The following is a 24397-nucleotide window of genomic DNA, read 5'->3' on the forward strand; positions in this document are numbered from 1 at the left end:
GTATTGGCTGTACAAAGAGGGGACTTCATATCATATAGAAATTTCTAGTAAAAGCAACTTGTCCATGTCTTGTTAAACTGTATGGAGAAAATGGTAAGTGATGAGTAAATTGGTGGTCAGACAGATAAATTCGTTCAAGAAATGTTTGATTTGAGTGATGCATAAATGTGAGCAAATGTGTTGCCTTCTCAAATGCAATGTGGACTTGGTTTACAGCCACTCGATCTGTGAATACAGATACCTTGTGTAAAGGGGCGACGTTTGATGACAGATGCAACCGATGTAGGAGAGCTTCGTTGAACCAGAGTTGCTTAATTTTTGAGAATTCTGTTAAATGATTACGCTCATTTTTTTTTATTTGGCATTTACTATGTATCTGTTTTTCAACCATTCAGTATATTCACAGTCCTTCGGATACAGGATCGACCTGAACAATGACTTAAAATGTCGATTGTGGGGGAATCCTGCGAACCCCTAAGTGTGCTAAAAGTGAATTTTACATTGGAGATGAAAAGGGCAGCGCAATATCTCCCAAAGATGCTGCGTAAGCAAATGCTGCTATGCTTTTGTTCATTTTATGGAATCTAAGTATCATGCACAGACCCTCATTTTGGCAATTCTCTCAACAGTACGGCCATGAAAGACTTTGCGCTCTGTGGCGGACATGATGGGCAACTTGACAGGCCGCCGCCATTTCCATAGGGCCCGTCTCCGGGGTCATGGTGAAAGCAAACAACATAAGTACTGTTCAAACGCTGTCCATTGTGCAGAGTGACAATTTAAGTGTAAGTATTCCCCACAATACAGTCCACAATGTGAATCCTCAATGATCGCTTTCATTTAGAAACGAAACCACTGATGTATTTGTTAAAACCATGGTGGGTCATTGTCTGAAGAATGGAAAAGAAGTTACCATTCATACCTTATTAGCCTAGCAGCCTGTATGCCTGTAGTCAGGGTTCACATGAGATCCTTGAGATGAGAACTCTTTATTGCGGTTGCAATACACCATGTCACAAGTATCAGCAAAAATAAAAAACTGACCATCAACCCTGCTGTACACATACACAAACATCACATATGGGGGTAGACAGGTCAGGAAAAAACAGAGAAAACCTGAATCACATGGGGAGGCATGTGATTCAGGCTTAGACTGGGCTGCAATAGGAGTACATTGTAGGAACTGAAAAAAAAACACCTCAGCTACATGAACCAACATAAAAAGTCACCCGCCGCACTGGGGGCGCTGGTCATCAGACCTGCCCCTCCACACGGGGATATGAAGCTGACGGATGCGTTGGACAGGGGTGGGAATGTCCTTGGGATGGGGGTGTTTGGATCAACAGTGGCCAAGGTCGAGGCCACTGCTCATTTAGGGAGGCCAAAAACTGATCGGATGGGTTTGTTTGGGTAATCCATGCAGAAAAGCTGTGAATTTCAGCTCAGTGTCCACACTCATCGACAGCCAACATTGATTTTCTCAATAGATGGCATCTAATTTCATCAATAGTCACAGTGATGTTGTCCAATCTGCAATCAACAGTCACAGTCTGAGCGTCAACAGCTCTGCCCATTCAATCAATTCCCTCAAACCCCAGAGGGGTTTTGAAAGTGAAGTGAAAGTCATTGTGATACACAGCACACAACGAAATGTGTCCTCTGCATTTTAACCCTTGGTGAGCATGGGCAGCCATGACAGGCGCCAGGGGAGCAGTGTGTGGGGACGGCGCTTTGCTCTGTGGCACCTGAGTGGCACCTGACCGTTCGGGATTAGAACCGGCAACCTTCTGATTACAGGGCCCGCTTCCTTACCCGATAGGCCACCACTGCCCCAATATATGGGACGCTGGACTTACCCAGGGTGGGGTACCAGCCCCACCGCACACCTTGAGTCAGCTTAGAGTCACCACTCCACCTAGTGTACACGCATTTGGACAAAGGAAGGAAACCCAGAGGATTTCTGTGATATTATTGAACAAGACCTGTTCACCTGGAGAAGAATATACATTTCATTCTAACACTAGTGTTTGGCTCAGGTTACATATATCAGTTTCAGGTCTGCATAGTATGTAATGGCTACTTTTGTAAAACATGTAATAAGGATTTTTAAGCTGGGTTCTGCTTAACATTAATACTGTTAACATTTTCAAGATTTTTCCCTACCCTTCTTGAGGAACAATTTTTGCTTAAATTCACTTTTTGGTCACTTTGCAGATTGTTGAGTCTGAAGATGTATTCTCAAAGTATCCCATTTCACTATCTGTTCCAAAGGAAGCATTTGAGATAGCTTTTCGTTCCCAGAATACTACATTTGCTGGTGTGTTTAAATTCCCAAACTTGGGACAGGTATGCATTATTACCTCATTAACATATTAAAATAATAATATATAGCTATAATATATAGCATGCTATACAGTCCCTGACAAAGTCTTGTTGCTTATCTATTTTGTAAAAACACCTGCTATTAACCTGACTTTTAATTGATCAATTGGTGTTAGAAATAGCTCATATGAAAAGCTAAAACCCTACCAAATGATGTTTTATGCATTTCAATGCATTATTTCACTGAAAAAAGATTTATAATTTAATCAAGACAAAAAGACAAAGGTTTTGTTGCCTATACAGAAATTGAACAAATTTACTGCAAATACAAAAATATGACAGCTAATTAAGTAGTGGTGCTGTGAGATCCAAATTTAATATCTTGTTTGACTTCCATGAGCTTGAAGGACTGCATCCATGTGGTTTGGCAAGGATTCATACAATTTACTGGTGAGGTCATCAGGAATAGCAAAGAAAGCAGTCTTGCATGCCTCCCAGAGTTCATCGATATTCTTTGGTTTCGTCTTCCATGCTTCCTCTTTCATCCTGCCCCACACATGCTCAATGATGTTCATGTCTGGTGACTGGGCTGGCCAATCCTGGAGCATCTTGATCTCCTTCGTCTTGAGGAACTTTGATGTGGAGATGGAAGTATGTGATGGAGCACCACCCTGCTGCAGAATTTGGTTCTGAATAGTTGGGAATATAAAAGGTAGCTAAGATTTCTTGGTATTTCAGACTATTTATGTTGCCTTCCACCCTGCAGATCTCTTGCACAGCCCCATACTGGATGTAACCCCAGACCATGAGTTTTGTGGGTGAATCTCAGATCCATGCGGGCTCCAGTAGGTCTCCTGCAATATTTGCAGCGACTGTGGTGTAAGTCAACAGAAGATTCATCTGAAATATCCATCTTCTGCCACTTTTCCAGCGTCCATCCTTTTAGCAGGCTGTGGGCCTTGGCAAATGCCACACGGTTTATCAATTGTCTTTTGTTTAGTGCCGGCTTCTGGGCACTGTTTCGACCATGGAGGCCATTTCGAGACAGAATCCGACAAACTGTTTTGGTTGACACAGGGACTTCAGGTGACCAGGTCTCGTGGAGCTCTGCTGCAGTGGAAAATGCGCTGGCCTTGGATTTTCAAGCCAACAAACGGTCCTCTCGAGCAGTTGTCTTGCGGGGTCTTTACTTTACTTTACTTTATTTAGCAGACGCTTTTGTCCAAAGCGACTTACAAGAGGAAGACACCAGCAATTCTCGTTCAATTTCTATAGAATATCGAGTCTACAAACTAAGAGCCCTGATAAGGCTTAGACTTGTCATTGAAGAGCATGCTCGGAGATTGTTGGGTGCTAGACTAAGAAAAATTATAATGTATTTATACATTTTGTATTTGTTTGTTCAATGTGTACGCATGTGCGTGTGTAAGTGTTAGATTTGTCTGTAAATTTTTGGAATAAGAGGGTTTTCACCTTCTTCTTAAAAGTGGTGATAGTCTCGGCTAGTCGTGTGGAGGAGGGCAGGTTGTTCCACCAGCCAGGGACAACAACGGAGAACAGACATGATTGGAATCGGAGACCCCGTGAAGAAGGAATTTTTAGTCTCCTAGCTTGACCTGGGCTTGACCTGGGCTTGTCAAAAACGTCTCCAGTCTCTTCAAATCTTTTTTTATCCTCTGTACTTGCCGCTGAGATATATTGAAGGTGTCTTGATAATCAGCCTCTTGATAATCACCACTTTAGTCTCAGGGTGCATCTTCGGCATGTTTGCAGAGGTCTAGTTGCAGTTGATGTGAAGGTCTAGTGTACTGGGGTTTTTATACACACCTGAGACCTAATGACAAGGCATCAACACATTGAGTCAAAATTGACTCAATGGGTTTTACCAAGCTTTGAATATCAGAATACTTTTTGACAGTTTCGTTTTGCACTGTTATTACAAAATTATTATGAAACATTATTACAAAAGCTATTGGGAATAAAATGAGCCATTTCTTGTAAAACAAATCTTGATGAAAAATAGATTGCAGCGGCACTTGAGGTCAATTTGCACACAAGCAACAAGACTTTTGTCAGGAACTATATATGGAACTGCAAGAATGTTGTAACTTATATACTGATCAGTATATTAAGAAAAAGAATATTAATGTTTCGATTAAAGTAGCTCATACACAGGTCACAGGTTGCAAATGCCAACTCCATATAATCCTCAACCAACAACTCTGTCACACAATTCTTCACAATTCTTGCTTCAGAATGATTGTTTTTATTTAAAATGATACTTTTCAATCTTTTAATTCTGTTAGAGTTCCATAAATTTCTACACAACGTTTTTCATTTGTTTGTCTTTAGGATACTCAGAATACTCTCTATAATTCCATTTATGCCATTGAGATGGGAGTGAATGTCTCTAATCTCTCCAATCCAATCAGACTAAACATCAAATTGGACAAGGTACATGAATATATTTTTAAATGCCTTGAAAGTAGTCCTCATCCAATACTCGTTTTTCACAGGAGGGGACAAGAAACTACACTTGCTCATCCTGGGATGGAGAAGGTATTGTGATTATTTCGTGGTTCTATTAAAGCATTTCGAATGATTGTTAGTTTAAAGACGGCTGAGGGGAATTATATTACCCCCTAGGAAATGCAACCAACTGGACAACTGACGGCTGCTTCACAAGCCTGTTAAATGGCACTGTAACCTGTGAATGTTCCCACCTGACTTTCTTTGCTGTGCTGATGGTATGTGGTCGCCCCCGCTTTACTAAGATCATCACGGCATGCTGCACTGGTTCTCAGCTGGACGCTTTCATTCTGTACGTCAGACTCAGGATCCATCCAATTACATCTCCAAAGTGGACTTGGACACGCTGACGTACATCACCTACATTGGGTGCGGGATGTCAATGTTTTTCCTTGGCATTGCACTGCTGAAGCATGCTGTGGTCAGGTACGTGGAACTTATTGAAGCCGAAGCCAGAAGCCTGTGCCTTTGTCTACCATCTGATTGGCTTAAATTCAACAAAATACCGACATCTTTAAACTATTTCAAGTTCAAGTTCAAGTGAGCTTTATTGTAATTTCAGCTAATTACAGGTTGGAGAGTACATAGTGAAACGAAGCAACATTTTTCCAGAACCTGGTGCTACATGTGACATTTAAACAAAGTCACATACTGACATAGAGTGCACGTGTGTGACATTGACAAACCAGACTGCATGACGTCCAAACAGAAGAAGCAGTGCAATGATGCCGCTGCGCAAAATGGAACCGTGCACCTGCCAATGCGTTCAATAATCGAAAGGTTTCGGGTTCAAATCCCATACTGAGGTCCTCTTGATCAAGGGTCCTTTCATGGCTGCCCACTGATCACTAGGGTGGTGGGTTAAATATAGAGGACACATTTCACTACGTGCACCATGTGTGACGTGACAATTAATGACTTTAAAAAATGTTACGATGTACCTCATAGAGGAGGTAGTTTGTGTGTGTCAGAGTGTGAGGGGTGTGCTTCGGATGCAGTGTGTGGGGTGAATGTCTGTCATGGAGGGAAGAGAGACTCCGATGATCTTCTCAACTGTCCTCGCTATGTCTTGTTGGTGTTTGACTAATGACTGGACTGTAAAACAACAGATTCTAATGACCTTGTCCTTCATGTCACAGAAACACCAGACACGGTTCCAAGATCCTCGCCAACCTTTTCGTGGCCTTGTTCCTACTGAACCTCCTGTTCCTGTCAAACACATGGATGACCAACCTGAATAACGTTATCTTATGCAAGGCCGTCGCCAGCCTCATGCATTACTTCATGTTGTCTTCTTTTAACTGGTTTGCGGTGGAGGCATTCCACCTCTGCCTGCAAATCTACAGGTATTCCTCATCAGACATCCACAACTACATGGTGAAGGTCTGCATCGCCGGGTGGGGTGAGTTTCCATCTCCTCCTCCAATCCATTATCATCTGCTTTAATAATCGATGTCTTTTTTTTATGTATGTGATACTTGTTCCAAATCAAGATTTTTCCAAATTGGCTTCTCAACAATGTCACAAAATGTAAAAAATAAAGCTATTGACCCACTGAAGATTAATAAAAAAAATATTTGATTTGAATGTTTTCTGTCACCCATAACACAATATAAATTTGAAAGGCAGGAACCAGCTCACTAACTTCCCCATTCTGAATTATTTAATTCCACCAGTCTATTGTAATTCAATTTATTTTATCTGTTTATGTAAATACTGTGGTGAAAATCTACACAGGACATTTACAGCATTTACATTTACAGAATTTTTCAGACGTCCTTATCCAGAGCGACTTACAATCAGTAGTTACAGGGACAGTCCCCCTGGAGCAATTTAGGGTTAAGTGTCTTGCTCAGGGACACAATAGTAGTAAGCGGGATTTGAACCTGGGTCTTCTGGTTCATTAGCAAGTGTGTTACCCACTAGGCTACTAGCACCCATGGACAATATGATACACAGCATAGTTGTGCTTTTTTCAGAAGTTCAGGAACAAATGAACTTTCCCATCTCCTCAGCTCCTTCCATGTTTGTGGTGATGGGAATTTTCTCAGTCGGGAAGTACGGCAACCTGACGATCACCACATATTCTGGAAACAGTGTCAGTATGTGAGTGCACGTTATTTGCATCGCTTTTCATATCAACAATAACACCAGTACTTAGTACAAAAAAAAAGAGAATATTAGTAGGACTGTGTTTTGAAGACTTTAAAAGAAACATAACTCTAATATTGATTAATATCTGTGTTTATATATATATATACACACACACACACACACACGTCTTTTCCACCAGGTGCTGGATCACGGACTCCTTCCTTCACTATGTGGTGAACACCAGTTACTACAGCCTGATCTTCCTCTTCACCTTCATCACCTTCATCATCATGCTGCACTGGCTCCACCTCCTTCGCAGTAAAATTGGCAGCTCGCAGTTGTCCGGCAGAGCAGGCATCTTCACCATTGTCGGCCTCTTCTGCAGCCTGGGTCTCAGCTGGGGCTTTGCCTTCTTCAGTTACGGAGCCTTGCGGGTTCCATCCTACTACATCTTCACCATCCTCAACTCCTTTCAAGGTGGGCAGCAAAAAGTGTTTTTTTGGCATTAAAATGTTTCAAAATGTTTCTAAAATGTTTCATCTTAAAAATGTTAATTCCTCAAAGGGTTCATCTTGTTCCTGTACTACTACAAAACCAACATGGCACCTGTCCAAAGCAGCCAAACGAACACCTCAGTATCTACATTAAACATTTTCGACAATCCATATGTAGTCAAAAAATGATTTGATCCACATCGGACACGTTTGAAAAGCATTTTCTGTCATTATCTACTACTATCGCTATCATGTTGCTCTGCTGTTCTTCATTCTGCTACTGGTTCACTAGGACCCTGGCTATGAACATCACTATTGTAAAAAAAAAAAAAAAGTAGGGTCTTAAAATAGATCTTTAGGTCTTTAGCTGCAGTATGAAGAGCCTCAGTGGCTCAACTGATAAACAGATAAATAGAAAAGAGGCGTGACTGTCACTTTTAGGCTCTTTCCAAATTCAAGATGTTTGTTGCCAACAGAGCAGTATACATAGTATACAGTGTCTTTTATTTATATATAAATATATATAAAATTATGCATAATATCAATATGGCTTGTATATTATTATGCTTGTATTTATAAATGTTTGCTTAAATGTCTTAATTTGTTTGAGTGGTGGTAGTAGCCTATAAGCCAAGACCACAAAGTCCCAGGTTCAAACCCCACTTACTGAGCAAGACATTTAACGCTGAGTGTGTCCAGGGGGACTGTCCCTGACTACTGATTGTAAGTTGCTCTGGATAAGGCTTCTTTTTTTCCCCCACCTCAGAAACAGTCTCAACCACATTATTTTAAATACCAGTGTCAGACCAGAATAGCAGGATCAGTGCTTTCTTGATGCATTTTCTTGTGTGTTAAATTATGTCCTAATACATGAATGATTTCATAGAATAAAGCATGGATATCCTTTGTTGTATTATCATCAAACTCAAGAATGAATAAATAAAGAAAAGACCAGTCAAAAAGAACATTTAATTACAATTATTATTTCAATAATAAATAAAACAATAAAATCTTTCACTGTAACAGCGCTTCTGCTTCCTCCAGAGCTAGTTCCATTTCTTTAACCTCCGAGATGTAGGACGCAGAATTCACCTTCAGTTTCTCTCGGGCTTCATTAACCTCCTTCATGTGGTTTTTAATCTCCTGGGGGCATGAATAAGAGCTTAATTTAAAACGTTTCACCCCGATTCGCCTTACATTTCCAGCATTCACCATGCAAGCCTTGTTAGTGCAGTAGGTAGTGTGTAAGTCTCATAATCTGAAGGTCATGAGTTCGATCCTCACACAGCAATATTTGATTTCTAGGTGGTGGCCTAGTGGTTAAGGAAGCGGTCCCGTAATCAGAAGGTTGCCGGTTCGAATCCCGATCCGCCAAGGTGCCACTGAGCTAAGCACAGTCCCCACACAGCTCCCCGGGCGCCTGTCATGGCTGCCCACTGCTCACTCAGGGTGATGGGTTAAATGCAGAGGACAAATTTCACTGTGTGCACCGTGTGCTGTGCTGCTGTGTAAGAAAGTGACAATCACTTCACCTTCACTGCTATTATCACTTGAAGGACAACAGGATCTTCACCCTGCAGACACTCACCAGCATCTGTGTCTTCAGGTCGGTCATCGTGCAGTCAAACCTCTTCAGCTCAGCCAGCAAACTTGCCGAAAGGTTCTAATGGTTCATACAAATAACAACAATGATGATTAAAAAAAAAAAAAAAGCAATGAATATTGCACAGACATTTAAAACAGTGTCGCCAATTTCAAATATCAGTAATATCACAATCTGAAGAGAAAGAAAGTTATTAGGCTTCTATCGTTGACTGTCAGAATGGTGGCATAGCGTTACCATTGTCGCCCTTCTCAGTCTTCATCTTGGGCCGATGTCTGACATATTTTCTCTCCCACCACTGAAAGGTTAATACAGTCATTACTGAAATATTATGCACATACACACACCTATATATGAATGAGTGAGCAAGAGGTTAAAAAAAAAAAAAAAAAATCAATAAAAGAGGCTACTTTGTATCTTACCAGGGTCAATGTTTTCGGCCACAAGAAGAACGTGGCATTCCCTCAGACGCTTCAGAATGTCTTCGTTTTCCCCCCTGAGAACACTACGCTCCTGCTCCAGCGTAGAACATTTACTCTACACATACGAAGGAATGCAATCGGTGTAAAAAGGATGTCAAGTTGAGCTCGGGGTGTGTAGCAGGCAAGAATCTGACAATAAAACAAACCTAAACCAGTGTTGCTGTGCAAAAAAAAAACAAAAAATGCAATATCGCCATTGTTTTTAGCCAGTTTAACTTGTAAAAAGGTTAGTTTCAGGTAAACCTGCTTTATATGCCATTAAGCCAGTGGTGCTGAGAGTTGGTTGACAAACGCAAAATGAAACGACAGAGACTTTCCTTCTGCGAACACGCACCTGCATTTCGTGGAGCCGCTTTTGTAAAGCCTCGTTGGTCGACGCCAGCAGCTGGTTGTGTTCCCTCAGCTCGTTCTGCGCGGCATACCGGGTCGAGGGTCTGAGGAAAGACGGACAGGCGGCGTTCAGACAGGACGTCGCCCGCTGGGGATCTTACGGCCAATTTGGGGAAATAAACGGCGCTCACGCTTTGAGGGACTTTCCGGGCGGAATTTTCCTGAGAAGAGACAGAATCGCCGGTTAGTTAGTTGAAGCCCTGGGCTGTGGAATTGTGTGCGTGTTGATGTTGTTGTTTTTTATTTTTACCTGGCAGGGTTGTCGCCGAGAGCTTTGGTGACTGTCGTCTTGGGTTCACCTTGTCCGGCCTTCTTCATTTCAGCGAGCAGTGGTCGACTGCAAGAAAAGTTCGACGCGATCACAATCATCTCAGTCAGCATATATATATTTAATAAACGATCACCGTGCTCCTTTACCCAATGGCCGCCGCGACAACGTTACATCCGAGGAAAGCGCTTCGGCGCGCGCCGCGCTTGGGAAATTTGAAAGGGTAAAAAAATAATCGTCACTTCCGGTTGCGGGACTTGTCGTTGGTGCCCCCTCCTGGTTGTCGGTGGAACGTGCGATGTTTCGTTCGCAGTGTTTTCGTGACGTTCTCCACCTACAAAACAGTTTATGGGTAATTTTGATCTGGTTCTGTGCGCGCCTAATATACTTTATCCTTAATTTATTACTTATATTTACAGCATTTATCAGACGCCCTTATCCAGAGCGATTTACAATTAGTAGTAACAGGGACACACTCGCCTATGATTCAGAAGACCCAGGTTCCTGAGCAAGACACTTAACCCTAAGTTGCTCCAGGGGGACTGACCCTGTAACTATTGATTGTAAGTCGCTCTGGATAAGGGCGTCTGATAAATGCTGTAAAGGTAAATGTAAGTGTCTTGCTCAGGGACACAATGGTAGTAAGTGGGATTTGTCTTCCAGTTCGTAGGCGAGTGTGGTACCATCTAGGCTTCTACCCCCCGTGTCCCGGCGCTACTTCTTAGTTTATTATTAGAAAAAATAAATATAAGGGCCAATCGTCCCTAAGGCGGCAAGTGACCGTCACGGGGAAATAATGATCTTCATTTAATTTTCTTGTCAAATTTTTTCATATGAATTTGCAATCAATGTTGAATCTTGAATAAAACCAGGCAACCAATGCCATGGCTTGTTTTTGTGAAGATGTAGGCAGAGCGCGACACAACCAGTGTTCGTATTTTTAAGGCCCCTTGGGTTAGCTTGTAGTGGGATCGACGACCATCCATTGCCAAAAAAAAAAGAAAAAATTGATGTAAAAAAAAAAAGTGCGCATCGTGGATATTACGCGGATTTGGCAACAAGGTCTGTGGCGGGGTCCCGTAGAACCCAAACGGCGCTACTGCGCATGACAGCACCGGGAGCGGTTAAATTCAAACTGCCGGAGCTGTCTAACAACAGCGACTCGTACACACCAGAAAAGGGCTGTCAAATGCAAGCGGCCTAGACGTAAGTAGACGGTTCAAACCCCAAAATGAATTATTGTTCTAAAAACGCACGCACACGCGAGTCACAACGTCCAGTCGCAGGCGTGAAAACGCGTTCAGGTGTTAATAGTTAGCAAGCTAATGCTAGCAGGCCTGTATTTAATTTCTGTCCGTGGTCCGTTCTCCACGTTGACCGTTTTTAATAATATATTTTTTTTTACGTTGATAAACCCTGCGCCGTCAGTGATCCTTCTGAAGACCGAGTGGGCTTCCGTTATCAGCCTGTAATGGATCCCACCGAAACCCTGAGATTCGAGTGAGTACATCGATGCCTTGTTAGCTGCGTTATTACTCTAGGCCAGAAAGGACTGTATGTCCTTTCAATAAATCCTTTGGGAAACAGAAGATCAATGTGAGCGCTCTGTCGTGTATATTATCTGTATAATTTTTGTTGACGTTTATTCATGCTCATATAGTCTTTGTTTTTACTTATTGACCCATCCCTATTCATCCTACATATCATGTGAAAGTGATACTCAGCGCACACCCATCTAAATAAAAAAACTAAAAACTGACCTAATCGTTCTATCAATTTCAGTTTTGAACCTGCTGGGTCAAGCAGAAGGAGGATTTCATCGGTGCGTAGTTTATAGATTTATGACAATATCAGGCCTATTTTTGTTTGTTATTTACTTTTGTTGTTTCGTACATCTGCTGCTTTACCAGATTTTAAAAGCACCTCGCCCTTCCACCAGACTCTCTGACTCAGACCAGAAAGAGGTTCAGGTAGCAACAACTGAGCTTTATGAGTTTACGCTGCCTGTTGGATTATTGTCCATCAGATGCTTTAAATCTCTTCTGTTTGCTCATGTTTTTTTTTTTGAACAGGCTGAGAATGTCAGGCCAACAGAAAAAAGGCGGAATTCACGTAGGGTCAGCTTTGCCTCCAAAAATGACATTCGTTTGTTTGCAAAGTAAGTATTCACAGCGTATGCTTAGAAATGTGCACCAAGACCCTCAGAGTTTATTTATCACCTCTCCTCCCACCAGTAATGAAAGAGGTGCGCCTCCTGTACGGAGTCCTTTGCAAGATGTTTTCACCAGCGGTATGTTTTTATTCGGTTTTTGTCTTAAAATGTGAGACAAGATTGTATATATTTTTATTTGATTTGATTTTTCTTATCCCTTTTTATTTTAAAGTCTATTAAAATGTAACACATTTGTCTTTGATGGGAATAAGGCTTTCAGTTGCATTTCGGCGAAATTACATTATTGGTTTTCTTTTCTGTTTGACAGGAACAGATCCTGAGAGCACAAAGTAAGGCTAAATCTGATTACTGCAGTTAATGAATGTTTGTGCCAATTGGTGGTAAAATTCAGATTGTGTGTTTATTAACTGTTTATACAGGGGCATCTATATTCATGAGGATGGGACTCAGCCCGTTTCTGGTACTGAATTATTTTCCTCTGTTCGCCATATTGTTTTGTAGCACTGATTTCTAACTGTGGTGCCTTGTAATGTATCTGCTCATGCTTAATTTCCTCTTTTTTTTAATACAGGCATGGATGACCTGTTAATGGCACCCCTTCACGTCTCACAGCTAAACAACAAGGTTATCATCATTTTTAATGACATGAAGGCTTTTAAACCATTTTGTGTCGTAATTGTATTCATACTATAATGAGACACAATTCTTCAAATATCTTAAGCACACCCTTAACAATTTGCCCAATTGTATTATTAAACAGGTCAGGTTCTTCACTGACCCCACTGCACAGGGAGATCAGACGAAGGTTTTTGATGCAGAAGAAGATGCCTACATGGACATGACCCACTGTCACACTATTGTTATTGACAAGGACTCAAACCTAAAATGAGTCCCTGAATCTTGACTGTGGAACAGAGATGACCAGTGGACTTTCTAAAAACGAAACGACTCAGGAAAAAGCATATTCCACACTCAAGTAGAAAGGGATACTGACTTTTTAGCCTTCCTAGCAGGTTTTTCACAGAAGGATAATTCCAAAAAGTGTGATGTGGCACCTAAAAATGTTGATTATGTTACTGGAACCGACAAAGAAAATCTTCCTCCAGTTCTGTCATCGAGGAGATCAGACCGTCCAGGTACCTCTCAATCCCAGGGTCTTCATCTTAAGAGGAGAAGTACAGGACATCCAGAACAACAACTGATAGAGCGCACAAAAATCCACACTGAGGGTGGAGGGCCTCGTCACGGGCACTATGATGTTCCTGGACAAGGTTTACACTGGATAAGTGCCCGCAGCAATCAACTTTGCCCAACAATGAGGACGATATGGAATTGACAAGAAACCAGACTGTTGCAATCAAATTCAAAACTACAGATGTGGATAATAGAGCTGAGACCTTGAGACTTGATCCCAATAACACAAAAATTTTCTCTGCGGATGAGTGTGGGATGGAGCTTACTGGAGTAGTGAGTGGGTCCTTTGGATTCAAGGGCAAGTTGAGACTCAATTTTCCAAAACTGCCTGTGCATCCACTCATGAGCTTGGAAATCAACATTGGGGTGGTGGCTTTCCCAGCGTTGCTAATGCATTGTGTCTTCCTGATTCTGACAGCACACAAATTCCATGTATTTCGACAGTAAACATCAAATCTAAAGGCTTTGATCAAGTGGAGCCTTTTGGTGAAGTAAGGAGAAGCATGTTGTCTAACCAGACTGTGGTGGATTGTGAGGGCATGAACCTGACCAAAGCTCTCCATGGACATATAGAAGTGACCCATATGGGCAGAGATGAAACAAATAAAACCCTTATTTTTTCAAAGGACGATTGTGATGGTATGGAACTTACGCAAGGACAGAATGTTGTAATCAACTTCAAATGCTCTGAAAAGGAACAGTATGTCCACAAACCAAGAAAAAGCCTGTCCTTTCACCAAACTGTTGACTTCATGCAAGATGAAGCCATGGAGCTTACTGAAGCAGTCACTGCATGCATTGAAGCTAAAAGAAATGACACAGTGCTTCACTCAAATCAGAGTGTTTGTATGGATTTGCCCTTAAACCAGGCAGCTTTCAGCAACTCCAAAGATTATATAGCTTCTGGTTCTTCAGGTTCTGATGACATGGAACTTACTAGAAGTCAAACAGTGGTCACTGACTCAAAACACATGGTGGGTTATTCATTACAGCCTGCCAGGAGCATTTGCAATTTTGACAAAACCATTGTGTTTTCAGATAAAGATAATGGCATGGAGATGTCTCAGTGTCAGACGGTTGCAGTGCATACAGAAGAACAAAAACTGACAGTCAATGAACCAAGAAAAAGTTTGCATTTTCATAGAGGTGTTGAGTTCATGCAAGATGGCGAGGCCATGGAGTTGACAGAAGCCATCACTGGATGCATAGAAGCCAACAATTACTCAAGTGGCAACAAAGGTGGAAGCCTGCTTCCCTCCAACCAGAGCATTTATATGAATTCGATTTCAAGCCAGACTGTGGCCAGTGACTCCAGAGTTCATGGTTACTTGGATCCTGATGACATGGAACTGACTAGGAGCCAAACAGTGGTCACCGACTCCAAAAACGTTGGCTTGGTGCCTCATTCACTAAAAATGTCAATCAATAAACCAAGAAAAAGTTTGTCCTTTCACAGAGGCGTGGACTTCTTGCAAGATGGACTGACCATGGAGCTGACTGAAGCAATCAGTGGATGCATAGAGGCAAACGGTCACTCAAACCAGACTGGGTTCACTGGGAAACCTATTCCAGATGCCATGGAAATGACAAGGAACCAGATGGTAATTATTGCCTTGAAACACACAGAGTTGGTCAATGATTTCTCACTCAACGCTGCAAAGGATGTTGGTGGCAATCAAGAGTTGAATAAAACCCGTTTTTCAAATGATGACCCATCGGGAACAGGCTTGGCGTCTTACAATAGTGACAATTGCACAGATGACTGTCCGGGCATGGAGATGACTGGGGTCATTGGTGGAAATATAGAAACAGACAGCATGTTCATTCCTTCCAATGCGAATACATGCATGGATTTGACTTTAAACCAGATTGTTTCCAATGTCTGGCCTGCTAGTGGCTCAGTCCCTGATGACGACATGGAAATTACTAGGAGCCAGGATACAAACAGAACACTTATATTTCCAACGAAGGACAATGAAATGCAAATGACTGGAATTCATGGAAAGAAAAAAGTGTTATGTGGTTATGAGGAGCCGTTCTTCAGGTCAGTAAACGATAAAGAAAGAAGCACAGGTTGCAGTAGCCTTTCAGATTTTAATGACACAGAAATGACTAAAAGTCAGACTGTTCTAACTGAGTCTCACCAGGCAAGAAAAAGTTCACCTAACATTCATTTCATCTTCAAACCAATTAAATGATGGTAGAAAAGAAGTAGAGAGAAGCAATGTTGATTGTCCTAAAATGATGGAAGGTCTGGAAATGAACAGAACAATCACTGGAAATGTTGGGATGGATACAGTAGAATGTAAAATTCAAACCTGCACCAGGACAGAAGTTGAGACTGGTCTTATTGGCACTCCTGAGCCAGACGTCTGTTCATCCCCTGTGTCTTCAGTAACCCGAGACTTTGAAGATCAGCAGAGGGTAGCCATGTCTTCCATTTCTATTCAGGACCATAGAGTCCTGGAATCCTGGAAGTCTGCCAATGCAGTGACTTGTGATCTGGATGAAATGGAATTCACTAGAAGTAAAACTGTGGTTATAGACTCTGTTGGCGTAGAAAGAACAAATGAACCAGCTCCTGTGGATCCTCAAGATCACTACACAGAGTTTCTTTGTCAGGAAAGTGTGCTTCCTGAAGGAAACACTCATGTGGCAGACAGCGCTGATTCTGTAGTGATGTATGGTGATAACCGGTCTGAGGAACCGATCAAATCAAGACGCAAGAGTCTGGCAGATCTCCAGTCAAAACTTCAAAGCATATTACAATGTATGAACCACAGCAACGAGGTGGCGGGGAGCGTCACAGCCCCGTTGCCTCAGCTGAGGGAGAGATTGACTGAAACGGAAGGTCTGAAGGAGTTGAGAACTACAGCGACTTCAGACGAGTTGCGGAACAATTCACTGTCTGAAGGTTCTGAGAGGAAAACCATGGGCAGTTGGCAAAACAAGGCACTCACAGCACGCATTTCTGTTGGAGGGTTCCTTCCCAAACTCCCCTCGAGACCCAAACCAACGGATCCTGACCCTGTTATGTCCAAAATTGCTGCTGCAGTTCAGAATGATTACACCACTTGCGAACCCAATGGCAGCTTCGAGACTGTAGACAATCTCAATGATATCGAGCTGCCAGAGATGAGCACCAATGAGGATGTGTCTGAAACCTTGGACAGAAATTGTCTTAATAAGACAATGGATATAGAAACACCATCCGAAGTTCCGGTGCAGGATGATGAAGATTCAGCAACCTCTCAAGGCCTGAAAAGACCATTTCCCGAGGATCACCAAGAGACTGAAGATTCTCAAAGAAAGAGGCCACAGTCAGAATCACCCATTCAAGAAATGGTAAATTTTTTCCTTCAGTTGAAGACTATTTGGTTAATTTTACAATCATTTTAGCTGAAAATAGGTAAACTGTATGTATACAATTTCCCTCCCAACAGGTCCCTTCAAGCCCTAATGTACTGTGGGATAGTAAAGGTCCAGCAGGGTCAGTGAAGACCATGGATTGCACCAACTCCAGCAGTAACTCCACCAATATTAAATGTGAAGCAACGTTTGAGTCCAGTGAGTGATCGAAGTGGAACTTGAAATGTTTCTGTTCATTTTGGCGAAAAATGATCTAATTGCTATATGTTCATGTTGCAGTGTATAAATCTGCAGAAATGCAAGGTGACTCCCAGATGGATTATGAGACAATGGATTCTGAATTTGATTTCCACAAGGTATTCAACCTAAAGTATGGTTTTATAAAATTGGTTTGTGTGTATATTCAGTAAAGGCCACCTTCTCATTCAATGTGTTTTCTTTATTTTCACATCCATTTACATGTGGACCAATGAACAAGTGGAGTTATGTACTCAACAAAAAAAGGTGAAATAACTGAAAACATGTTTTATATTCTAGTTTTTTTGTTCTGATTACTGCTTTGCACACTGGCATTCTCTCCATGAGCTTCAAGAGGTCGTCACCTGAAATGGCTCTCCAACAGTCTTGAAGGAGTTCCTTCAAGCACTTGTTGGTCCAGCTCACCCCAAACCATCTGGATTGGGTTCAGGTCCGGTGACTGGAGGTCAGGTCTCCACTTTTTGTTAAGAACATAACTCCACATGTGTTCATTCATAGTTTTGATGCCTTCAGTGAGAATCTACCAACGTAAATGGTCATGAGAATAAAGAAAATACATTGAATGAGAAGGTGAGTCCGAAGTTTTGGCCTGTACTGTATATATGTAATGCTTTCTTTTTTGTTCTTCATTTCAGAAAGTTGAAGATGGCAGCATTACAGTAAACGAGTTTCTGCGACACTTTGGTATTGACTTTGTCATACACAGATCTCGGCCAAGTGCACTTCCCGAAAAGGTGGGCACCAAATTTCACTGTAAATCCAAATCCACCTGACTCACAGGAAGACCAAGCTTTTTAAAAAAGCTTTGCATATTGTTAATTTGTATGTTTTTATGTGTGAATTTACTATTGTTAAATTCTTAAAATTGGAAGCACATGTTTGCTCGTTTTATTCCAATAAAACGAGTTTTACCAAAGTTTATTTACGAGTTTTACCTTATTTTAGTTTGTTCCTGATGACAAACAAAGTATTGAACACCATCTGCGGGAGCTGCACATTTACCGCCCCAAACAAAGGGTTTATGATGCTGAGTGTGAGAAGCTGACGGAGCTGGTGGAAGGGTGGGTGTCCCATTTCTTGTTTTTTTTTTTTTTTTTTTTTTTTTTTTTTTTTTATAATTTTGAGTATAAATACATAATTTTGTCTGTGCTTTCAGATTAAAGCCGCGGATGCTGGAGCAGGACAGTCTGCTCAGAAATGTAAACAAATCCCTTCTGCAGGAAATGCTTGTCTTGTCAAAAGAACAGGTGTGTAATTTTAAAAATATTAATAATCATGTTTTGTTGTTTGAAAAGCATGAATGTATTTCATTCGTTTTTTTCCCCACTAGCTCCAAAGCTTTGGCTCCAAGCTGAAAGAGAGAAAGGGTTATTTTAGGAAGAGAAGTAAAGCCCGCTCTCATGAAATGAAGGTTGGGATGTATTCTGAACTGGTCCACAGTGCAGGTGAGCTCTTCGGAACTCAATTTAACGTGTCTCTGTGTGATTTTTGGTGCGATTGCATCCTAAACTGTTTCTCCTCCTCCTCCTCAACCGAGTATAGGAGGCTGAGGAGAGCCTGAGGGAGAAGATAACGAAGGCTGACAAGTGGCTGGAAGAGTTGGATGCATGTGCACATGGTTTGGAGATGGGTATGCAGAAATATTGTACAGTAGCACTTTATGATGTCATTACGCACAACTTTTTTTTATATAATATATGTATATATATTTGTATTTTAAAATCAAAACGAGAGAAATATGGCAAAACTGAATTACATATATTAACAATACTTTTCAATTTGTTTTACCTTTATGCTTTAAAGAGATCCTATATGATTTTGTCTCCATATTTAATTACGTTTTTTTGTATATTTTGTACTCTAGAAATATCTGCAATTGACTCTGCGGTGACAGATTCATTTGACCTGCCACCAATATTGGAAACACGGCAAAAAGGCAGGAAACATATCAACATACAAAAAGCATTACTGTGGTTTTTGAGGTAATGTAGTTGAAATTTTTTATTTATTTTTTTAAACCCTAGAACTGGATACTCTAGATGTCGCTCTGGAAAAGAAACAAAGGTATGTTTTATTGTGAGCTGTTTGTTGCCTCAGATGGTGATTAAAAAAAAATCATTCATTTCAATAAAAATATTTTACGCAGGAATTTTTAGGAGTCATTGTTGTTTTTTTTTTGTGCGTGTAGGCACCTTACCCAGTTGGGATGTGAGAAGATGGCATTGGGGGAAAAGCTGGTGATCTTGCAAAAAAAGACTCGAGAGATGGAAAACCACATCCATCTCCTGGATAGGTTAGCTTTGCTCTCATACATCACCAAATAACACTTTTATTAGACAAATAGCTAATCGAGGTTTTGTAACAATTCTAGTCTGATTATCCAAATGAAATATTTTTTTTTTTATTATTTTTTTTTTTTTTATCTGAAAGTGTGAATGAATGGAAACTGAGCCAGAAATGCAACAGCGGAGCTCTGTTCAGCTTTTTGTACAACTCTATTCAGTTAGAAGTGACCTTCCAGCAGTCAAAAGGTAAGATTCATCCTGTTTGAGATACTGTTTATAACATTATTTTTTTAAAAAGAGGAGGATAAGGTGCCATGTATCAGCATTATGCTTTATAGGAGAACATGGCCTGAGCAACCAGTCTGAACAAGATCTCCTTGACATCTCATTCCATTTTCTGCTGGATGGTGAGAGTAAAACATTCACTACCATTTGGTCGTTTTGGTGATTTTCATGTTGGCCAAATCTTTCTTTTTTTGTCGCAGCTGATAAGTCAGAGTGTCATGCAAATATGCTGCATAAGCTGATTTACCAGTACACACAGTCTAAAAAGAATTGGACAGAGGAGTACCAGACAACTCGGGACATTCCCATGGTAGGTTTAAACCACTTTGAAACTACTAATCAAAAGTTTGGAAGCAACTTATTTGTTTATGGGTCTTGTATGTTTTATAATATAGAACAAAACTGAAGAGACAAGATTGAAATAACACACCAAAGGTTATATAATAAACCAAACAAGGCAGCAAGTAAGCTGTGGGCTTCCATCAAAGGTGCCCATGGAGCAGTGTGCACATTAACTTGCTCAAAGATACCTCAGTGACACTTTGGCAGTTCAGGATTTGAACCCTTTGGTTAAAGGTATGCTTACCGACCAGGCCACCACTGGTTTCTCAACCACCTTAAGTTGGACAACGGAGATGGCCCATAAGCCCCAAAGGCTCGTGTTAATGAGCATCTTCTGATGAAAAAAAAGATGTCGAAGCATGTAAAACTGAAGAAAAATTGATTCATTATTTGCATTTATCAGACGCCCCTTATCCGGAGTATTTGCAATCAGTATATACAGGGACGGTCCCCCTGGAGACACTCATGTTTAAGGATCTTGTTCAGGGATACAATGGTAGTAGTAACTCTGTGGTCTTCTGGTTCATCGGCGAGTGTCTTACCCACTAGGCTTCTGTCAAAACAATACTCAAGGCCTCTACTAAGCAAGCCAAGCCAGCAGTCAAAAAAAAAAAAAAAACTAACTCATTTGCACACCTTCACCCTACCAGTTACACATATTTTATGTTTAAGACGTAAAAGTGCAATATTTGCATATTGGTTCATTGTTTACTTGCAACATTTGCAATACTGTGGTCTGTAGCAGTCGCAAAAAACATTTCACTGCATATCATACCGTGTATGACTGTGTATGTGACGAATAAAATTTGAATTTGAAACATGACAGTGGAAAGGAAAAACTCCCATCATCCCCCAGTCAGCACTGAATTACCCTGGGTTGTTCACAGGTGTATCGCAATGTGAGCTGCTTTTGTTTAAAATGTCCTCCCATCTCCCGTCCATAACCGCCACAGAGTATGTGCGTCCAAGCTTTTGACTGGTAGTGCATGCATATAACTTGAGTTTTGTGATTCACAGTAAACTGACAGCCTGTGTTTCTCTTGACAGCTGCTGCATGATGTCAGCCTGGTGGTGAGCCGCTGTCGTCTCCTGGGCGAAGAGATCCACCGGCTGAAGAAGTGGGGTGCTCTCAGACTGGGGATTTTGGAGATTAGTTGTTCGGACACAATGTAGGTCTAAATTTGTTTCATTTTTTTAATAAAAGCTTTTATTTTAGTAATGTTTTTTGCGTTTTTGTTCCAGGGTCAGTGTCTTGTTTTCCAGCCTCAAAGCCTTTGTCAAGTTCCAGATCACCTTAGATATTCCCTCATCGTATCCATTTGGCTGTCTTAAGATCCAGCACTTGCATAACTATATTGGTGAAACAAGGTTAGAAATGAGCACTTTCTGACCATGTTAATATTGTACAGTTTTATAGTGAACATCGTATTATAGAAGGCGAAATGTTTAATTTTTTTCATTTTCCCCCTTCCAATCCCCTGACAGAATGGATCAGGTAGCGGCCAGCGTGTCTTCAGTAACCCCTGCCAAGAACTACTTAACCAAGGTCCTGAAGATAATTCATGACGATCTGCTGGCCTAAGCCTGACTTAAACCGGTTTTGTTGTAAATACTGGAAATGTGTATGTATAAATGTTTACAGTTTATCATTTAGCTGTATGCAACATTATATTTGTTGTATATATGTTGGTAAATAATAAAATGTTAGTGTTCCCACTTTAAGAGCCTAAGCGTTTAATGGTGCTTTTTTGCATATTCTTTGTGTTGTGAAAATAAATTTGTCGTGAAAATCTGCAAGTGTTTTTCCTTGCTTTAGGAGCTGTCTTCGATTATTATTATAATTGTTTTCCGTTAAGGGCAATGTCGCATTTAGTGTAACACTAATTCAATACAGGTTATTACTAAATGTATTAACCGTTCATTTAATGCTGCTATTCCATAACTGAGGATCGATTAATGAACTCTGGCTTCTGCTAGAAACATTTTCAATTTCCGAAGCAATTTCCTTCGGGATTGATAAAGTTTCCTGATTCTGATGCTAAGAGTCCACGTTTAGGACATATTTCAGACTTGTTACACAAACACATGTGAAACACATTCACAAATGAAACTGACACGCATGCATTTTTTTCATTTGTTTTTAACTTCGCTAATTCCTTGGAGTTTGGGCCAATGAAGACATAATTCAGTTCTTCGCGGACACACTGAGATGTATTGAGATGATACAGAGAGAAAGAAGGGAGAGCGGCGACGCTGCCCGGTTTGGACTGCGCATGCGCAACATACCATTACTGATATGAAACGGGTCGCCACTCAAGAATCCACAGAACCGCCTTCCGGATATAGTGAAGATTTTTCCCCTCACACGAACATGTGAAAAGCTTCACTAATGCTATATGGGCGTTTAACACACCGTTGAAGTTAATTTTTTTTTGTTACATAAGAGTCTATTTCACCTGTATCTGTGCGAGCGTTTCAGGTATAAATGCATGCTTGCAGTTTCACATGTGTATGTTACCAAAAGTCTGAAATATTTCCTAAACGTCCCCTCACTCTTTCTCGGCGTTTTGAGCCGCGCCTGCCCCTTTAAGACAGCACGCCGCGACGTGGACGTCATGACGTCACCGGCGCCGCCGGGCCGAGCGGGAAAGTTCGTCTCGCTGAGAGGTGAGTGAGATGGCGACGCGGTCGCCTTGTCGCGTTTCCCTGCGCGGGGCCTCCTGCTTCAGTAAACGCCGGCGCTGTTAAAAAACCTGCTTGTGCTGCTGCTCCTCCTCACATTTCCACTTTTAACTTACGTGGGTATTTGACTAAATTTACCGATAACCGACACGTTTTCGCCCGTCGGCGTCTAAGTGCGGTACGTGTCTGTTTTGTGTATTTTTTTTTGTGTGTTTTGCGTCGTTGCTGTTCGGTTGTCGCCTGCACTGCGTCTGCGTTGGTCTACGACGGTCAGGACCAGGGTCGTGGACGGACCGGTCTGATCTGGTGTATATCGGGCCTTTTTTTTTGTAAAGCTCAGGCACCAGCAAAATAACACGTGTTACAAACACGACTTTTACGTTTCTAACTTACAGTTGCAAGTCGTATTTTATTTGTTGTGCTGTGTGTTTACATATACGGGGCTGTCTGTAATCGAGCATGTCGATATGGCTCACGGCGAATCAAGTTCGACATTTTCGAAATAATAAGCATTTATCACGCCCTATCCAGAGTCACTTACAATCAGTAGTTACAGGGACAGTCCCCTCTGGAGACACTCAGGGTTAAGTCTCTTGCTCAGGCACACAATGGTAGTAAGTGGGGTTTGAACCTGGGTCTTCTGGTTCATAGGCGAGTGTGTTACCCGCTAGGCTACTAACACCCAGACCCAGTGGTTGGTTCTTGTCATCACTGTGATGCAGAGCACACAGCATGATGTGAGCAGTAGGCAGCCGTGAAAGGTGCCCTTGCCAGTTGGGGATTTGAACCTGTAACCCTCACCGGACTGCCCGCTCCACCCTTACAGGAGTTTATTACTAGGCCACGGAGGAGGCTGCTCTGATGTCCTGTGGTTGCTTTTTAACAGGGCTGTCCGACAGAATCCAGGATGGCGATGAGGAACGAGGCCAGGGTGGAGGCGGCGACTGAGGAAGAGGAGAATTTTGGCCCTCAGCCTCTCAGCAGACTTGAGGTACCATCCTGGTGGAAAAATAAGATTTGCGTAGCCAGATAACCGTGAAATATTTAAGTTCCTAATTAATGGTGTTCTGTTTCCTCAGCAATGTGGCATCAGTGCGAGTGATCTAAAAAGTTGGAGGACGCCGGCTTTCACACCATCGAAGCTGTAGCGTATGCCCCCAAGAAGGAACTTCTCAACATCAAGGGCATCAGTGAGGCCAAAGCAGATAAAATTCTGGTACGATAGTCTTCCTGCGAAGATCAGTTTAAAGTACATCTTAAAAAAATAATAATAATTTCCCCTCTTCTGTCCCCCACCTCCCCTCAGACTGAAGCGGCGAAGCTGGTACCGATGGGCTTCACAACTGCCACAGAGTTTCACCAGCGGCGCTCCGAAATCATCCAGATATCGACCGGTTCCAAGGAACTTGACAAGTTACTCCAGGGTAATTCCTGTCGCTTCTCCTGGACCGTTATTCCCAGAGCGTCAGTCCCATAACCCTCCCAGTTTCTAACCACACTGGATGAAGGGCTGGGTGATATGACCTAAAGATAATATCACAATATTTTTAAGCTATTTTGCGATTCTCCTTTCAGGGTTCAAGATTTGATTATATCAGGATATACAGTTCACTGAAAATTGTAAAAA

General features: G+C 41.6%; 3 protein-coding genes and 1 long non-coding RNA gene across 4 annotated transcripts; all 4 read left to right on the forward strand.

The window, feature by feature from the left end:
- Positions 1-698: 698 nt before the first annotated feature.
- On the forward strand, positions 699-8142 carry LOC114776062 (adhesion G-protein coupled receptor G2-like). Its single transcript, XM_028966671.1, has 10 exons — positions 699-785; positions 2215-2346; positions 4675-4776; positions 4839-4881; positions 4969-5069; positions 5153-5277; positions 5991-6253; positions 6867-6957; positions 7145-7422; positions 7510-8142. Exons 1-10 carry the CDS (start codon positions 720-722, stop codon positions 7626-7628), a joined length of 1320 nt encoding a protein of 439 aa, XP_028822504.1. The 5' UTR covers positions 699-719; the 3' UTR covers positions 7629-8142.
- A 3511-nt stretch (positions 8143-11653) lies between these two features.
- LOC114776063 (kinetochore scaffold 1-like) lies at positions 11654-13244 on the forward strand. The gene is made up of 9 exons (XM_028966672.1): positions 11654-11682; positions 11965-12004; positions 12093-12152; positions 12255-12340; positions 12417-12472; positions 12663-12684; positions 12775-12815; positions 12927-12979; positions 13116-13244. The coding sequence occupies exons 1-9, from the start codon at positions 11654-11656 to the stop codon at positions 13242-13244; spliced, it is 516 nt and encodes a 171-aa protein (XP_028822505.1).
- Positions 13245-16321: 3077 nt separating this feature from the next.
- On the forward strand, positions 16322-21670 carry LOC114776064 (kinetochore scaffold 1-like). The gene is made up of 17 exons (XM_028966673.1): positions 16322-16894; positions 16993-17116; positions 17198-17274; positions 17812-17910; positions 18122-18237; positions 18333-18423; positions 18507-18608; positions 18719-18806; positions 19041-19112; positions 19201-19240; positions 19365-19469; positions 19607-19707; positions 19800-19868; positions 19947-20056; positions 21136-21257; positions 21331-21456; positions 21574-21670. The coding sequence occupies exons 1-17, from the start codon at positions 16322-16324 to the stop codon at positions 21668-21670; spliced, it is 2112 nt and encodes a 703-aa protein (XP_028822506.1).
- A 1092-nt stretch (positions 21671-22762) lies between these two features.
- Positions 22763-23869, forward strand: LOC114776061 (uncharacterized). Its single transcript, XR_003745352.1, has 3 exons — positions 22763-22886; positions 23657-23761; positions 23850-23869. It is a non-coding gene; the product is annotated as an uncharacterized LOC114776061 (long non-coding RNA).
- The last annotated feature ends 528 nt before the right edge of the window (positions 23870-24397 follow it).

The sequence above is a fragment of the Denticeps clupeoides genome, unplaced genomic scaffold (genome assembly GCF_900700375.1).
Source record: "Denticeps clupeoides unplaced genomic scaffold, fDenClu1.1, whole genome shotgun sequence".
NCBI classification, from domain to species: Eukaryota; Metazoa; Chordata; class Actinopteri; order Clupeiformes; family Denticipitidae; genus Denticeps; species Denticeps clupeoides.

What these genes read in the sequence shown, in the direction of transcription:
- LOC114776063 (XM_028966672.1), top strand. Translation starts at nt 11,654, where the DNA reads ATGGATCCCACCGAAACCCTGAGATTCGA. An exon ending in GCAGAAGGAGGATTTCATCG is followed by an intron (nt 12,005 to 12,092) that starts GTGCGTAGTTTA and finishes CTGCTTTACCAG; the next exon opens with ATTTTAAAAGCACCTCGCCC. An exon ending in GCAAGATGTTTTCACCAGCG is followed by an intron (nt 12,473 to 12,662) that starts GTATGTTTTTAT and finishes TCTGTTTGACAG; the next exon opens with GAACAGATCCTGAGAGCACA.
- LOC114776064 (XM_028966673.1), top strand. Translation starts at nt 16,322, where the DNA reads ATGAACCACAGCAACGAGGTGGCGGGGAGCGTCACAGCCCCGTTGCCT. An exon ending in CAAGTGCACTTCCCGAAAAG is followed by an intron (nt 17,911 to 18,121) that starts GTGGGCACCAAA and finishes ACCTTATTTTAG; the next exon opens with TTTGTTCCTGATGACAAACA. An exon ending in CAACTCGGGACATTCCCATG is followed by an intron (nt 20,057 to 21,135) that starts GTAGGTTTAAAC and finishes TTCTCTTGACAG; the next exon opens with CTGCTGCATGATGTCAGCCT.
- LOC114776062 (XM_028966671.1), top strand. Translation starts at nt 720, where the DNA reads ATGGTGAAAGCAAACAACATAAGTACTGTTCAAACGCTGTCCATTGTG. An exon ending in AATTCCCAAACTTGGGACAG is followed by an intron (nt 2,347 to 4,674) that starts GTATGCATTATT and finishes GTTTGTCTTTAG; the next exon opens with GATACTCAGAATACTCTCTA. An exon ending in TCTGGAAACAGTGTCAGTAT is followed by an intron (nt 6,958 to 7,144) that starts GTGAGTGCACGT and finishes CTTTTCCACCAG; the next exon opens with GTGCTGGATCACGGACTCCT.